This window comes from Adiantum capillus-veneris, chromosome 29 (genome assembly GCF_014529385.1).
Source record: "Adiantum capillus-veneris isolate H3 chromosome 29, ASM1452938v2, whole genome shotgun sequence".
In the NCBI taxonomy this organism is placed as follows: Eukaryota; Viridiplantae; Streptophyta; class Polypodiopsida; order Polypodiales; family Pteridaceae; genus Adiantum; species Adiantum capillus-veneris.
Window position 1 is genome coordinate 8,949,086 of NC_140959.1, and position 4,271 is coordinate 8,953,356.

The window sequence follows — 4,271 nt, forward strand, 5'->3', positions numbered from 1 at the left end:
TGCATGTCTTGAGGTCTTTGTATCATCCCGCCATAATCCAATCGCTTCATCAAAATTGAATTCCTCCAACGGTGGCCCTTCAAGAGAAATTCTCATCAAAGTACGCATGCTCTTAGTAGTAAGAGAATTCCTAAGCTTTGATTTGATAATATTTTGAACACTAAAACCACGCTCACAAATAGCCGTACTACAACATTGTACCAATGCTATTTGAGCAAGCAATAGTAATGATGCATACTTTTCCCTCAAAGTTTCATTGCTACCAATGTAGCACCATGTATTTTTGAAGTTCCACCCCTTCCACTCATTGTAAGCTTGGTATTTAAAAGTTTGAAATTCTTTCCTCAATAAAAAAGGATCAATGAACGGCTCAATGAATTCCCCCCCTTTCAACCTTTTACTTTGACCATAGAACTTTATTATCTCCTCTGTCCCATCACCACCGAAGTTTTTCAAATCTTTTCGAAAATCTTTTGTGGGAGGATAGCAAGAAGGAGATAAAAGTTTAAAATGGCTCAAAATAGAGGTATCCTCAAATCTCTCTTTCAAATTCTCAATTATATGGCTTGTGAAAGATTTTTGAAAGGTTATTGCATTTTCAAGATCACAGCCACCTTTTTCTCCAGTGAGTTCAATACTTCTAAAATTTGAGCCTCGCAGTGACGATCTTAGTTCATATAAAAGTCCTTTGGATGGCCCATAATCAGGAATTATAGGATAACCATAGCCATCTAACTCTAAGGCATTGAGATCAAGGCTAGGTCTCATCACAAATTCACTCTCCATTGCCACAATTTCGGCATCCACTATGCCAAAGATAGCAGTCACATCAGCATAAGTGCATTGAAAGAGCTTACTAAGAATTGTCAAATGAGAGAATAAATCACCTAAGTAATGTGCAACATACACAAATGCAAATGAAGAGATTTTAGCAAAAATGCTTTGTTTTTCCTTTTTGAAGTAGTCAAGCAATGGTTCAAGCAATTCACAAAATTTCATAAGGACTTTATGCCTACTCAACCATCGAATTGTATGTATGCCCTCTATCTTAAGAAAAGGTAGATCAAATTCGTCTTGCAAAGATCTTAACTTTTCTAAGCGAGCTACACTTTTTCTAAAATGAGTAGCCACTTCGTTTAATGTAGCATCAACATACACCGCAAATGGAAATTCACATATGGTGTTACTAGCACATAAATTAGTGCGGTGAGCCACACAATGTATGGAAGTCAAAAAAGGATATACACTTTTGAACCTTGTAGCGACCCCTGATTTTTTGCCAATCATTACTGATGCCCCATCTGAACCAAAGCTTACTAACTTTTTTTCATTTAAGCCAAAATCTAACAACAATTTTTTCAATGAGGTAAATAATCCAATAGATGTTCGATCATGTACCTCCAAAAGATCAAGAAACGAGATTTTGGGCTCATTGTCCTTTATATAAGAAACATAAACAATCAAATGCTCATCTATTGAAATATCGGTTGACTCGTCTATCATGATACCAAAACATGGAGACTGACGAACATGAGGCAAATACTCTAACTCAAGTCCCTTCCCAATGTAGTGCACAAAAGAAGCACATGCCTTATCATTTTTATACATGGTCTCGGGGATATTCGGAGTGTTACATTCTCTAAGCAATTCAAGCGTGGGAACATATTTTGTATAAGAAAGGTCATTTTTGGCAACAAAATAAGAAACCCGAAACAAATTTTTCATGCTATCCTCCATGCCTTCAAAATGCTTAGTAACACAAAATTCCAAATTTTTTTTCCCACTATGCAATGCCCATGCAAGTACTTTATGTTTTTTGGATCCCCCATGATTTACTAAAGCACTATGTTGTACGTTTATTGCCCCATCCGTTCCAAATTCACTTTTACAATGCTTATCTTCTTTGCAAATAGAACAAAACATTTTGGCTTGCACCTTATCAAACTCAACCCACTCAAATTCAGATTTCCACTTTTCATTCCATGCAATTCTAGCTCTTTTACGTCTTTTGGCTTCTTCTAACCCAACGCTTTGAACTTCAATATCATTGACATCATTATCATCAAGCACAACTTCAATTTTTCTTTTTCCTTTGTCATTTTTAATATTGACTTGTTTTGAAAAACCGGGCATGGCAAGCAAAGATTTTTGTTTAGAAGAGTTAAAAGCCATAACAAAAACTCACACAATATGTTATTTGATGTAATAGATCCTCGACCAAAGCACTGCTCGAAATAGGTTTGCGTCCTCAACTTCATGTGTATAGATAAATCAATGACTTCGAAAACAACTCTTATTGCCTGCATGAAGATATTTTTTTTATAAAAAAAAAGAGAATAAGTTCCCTTGCTGAGTAGAGAAATGATAAGTAGCTTCAAAAGCAAATTTGGAAACTCAAGTAGCTTCAAATCCAAATTTGAAAATTCTATAACGTCATTTGGAAGCAGTGCTCGAAAAAAACCTAGGTTTAGTGTAATCCCACCTACAAATTTTGAGATTTACCTGTTCAAATTATTTCCTTAGGTTTTGGAAACCTAAAAGAGAAGCAACCTATAAGGTTTTTTAAGTGTACATAAAATGGGAAGAGGTAGGCTACCTTTTGAAAATATGAGGGTAGAGTTAATTTAAGGGTAAATTAAAAAGTTTTAGGATTTTTATAAACATAATATATAGATATATATATATATATATATATATATATATATATCCATCAAGAGAGCATTGTGTACTTACTACTTGAGTATTGAAGTCTTGAAAAGTTGAAGTGAGGAGTCACGGCTCAGGACTCAGGAGTGAGGAAGTAATGCCATGTGGGAAATTGGAATGTTCAATGGATTATGGGAAGTTCCTTTAATTCGGTTTACTTGAAATAACTCCTGAGTCCTTGGAAAGACCTTAGTTAATGTTTATTTTAAATGTTCTAATCCAGCCTCCAAGTAAACGTTTATTTTTTTCCAAGATATAAGTTGAAGGCTCCCGCCCCTTTTTCTCATCCCGCCTCTTTAGAGGTTTTGAGTTTTTTAACCTTTGCTTTGTGAGCCATAGTCTGTGAGCTGAGTAACGAGTTGGAGTGGGGTGAGCACTAAGCAGCTGAGCTTAGTAACACTGCAGTATAACTCAAGAAGAGGCTATAGTCTGGACAACTTAACACTGCAGTGGAAAACTCAAGAAGAGGCTTTTTTGAATAGTCTGGACTCTGCAGCAAAATTGGACTCCGAAACAGCAGTGTAACTCGAGTGCTCTAGATCAATCCACCTCAGGTTACTATCTCTTTCTCTCTCTCTCTCTCTCTCTCTCTCTCTCTCTCTCTCTCTCTCTCTCTCTCCATTTTGCTGTTCGAATATTTCACAAAGAGAACACAAATGCAATGTGATTCTACATGTAAGTAATGTAATCTGTTACCTCACGTTGACCTTAACTCTTAGGTGTTGGTCCACCACACTTGCTTGCTTTTACTTGTTTTGACTAGCATTGCAAGCTACTACAAGAATTACCTCTACTCACGTTGCTGTTGTGGCTGCCCGAAACTCCCAAGGCTTCAAAGTCAACTGTCAAATTTACTGCCCCGATTCAAGCTTGATGCCTTGCATTCGATGTGGCAATGCTGCTTGTGACCTCATAGAGAGAGAGTGTGTGTGTTCAACACAACCATACAACCAACTCGATTGTCTGTAGCTCTCGGTTACTACTACAATTCTGCCCAAGCTCCTGTGGAGAGTGTGTGTGTGTGTGTGTGTGTGAATTTCCCTACAGTGTTGGCTTTTTAAATTCATTTTAAAGAAATAAAAAACTCCTTCGAGCACGCAGCCTGCAGCGAAAAAAACACCAGACCCCCATTGAGGCGCACAACGGCGTAGAGAGAGAGAGAGAGAGAGAGAGAGAGAGAGAGAGAGAGAGAGAGAGAGAGAGAGAGAGATGGCTGAACCAGCTTGGCGATGTTGCTGCTTACAGACACAGCGTATTTGTCGACTGAGATCAGAGAGAGAAGGGGAGAATCTTCTTTTCCAACACCATGGTTTCCTCTAACTTTCAACAGAGAGAGATCGACTCTCTGCCAGAGATGTTGGCATGCGTGATAGAGAGAGAGAGAGAAAGAGAGAGTGCATACTTCAGGCTCTGTGTGTGAGAGAGAGAGAGAGTGCATCCTTCAAGGCTTCAAGCTCTGCGTGATCGAGAGAGAGAGAGAGAGAGAGAGAGAGAGAGAGAGCGAGAGAGAGAGAGAGAGAAATCTCTTAACTTTTAACTCTTCTAAACAAAAATCTTTGCTTGCC

The 4,271-nt window shown here is 38.0% G+C and overlaps 1 protein-coding gene across 1 annotated transcript in view; it reads right to left on the minus strand.

Moving 5' to 3' along the window:
• LOC147418719 (uncharacterized) overlaps positions 1-2,133 on the minus strand; it is a 2,154-nt gene extending 21 nt beyond the window's left edge. The window contains exon 1 of the mRNA XM_086505748.1: positions 1-2,133. This exon is cut by the window's left edge and continues 21 nt beyond it. Coding sequence (XP_086361874.1) covers positions 1-2,133 — 2,133 coding nt within the window.
• Positions 2,134-4,271: the final 2,138 nt, after the last annotated feature.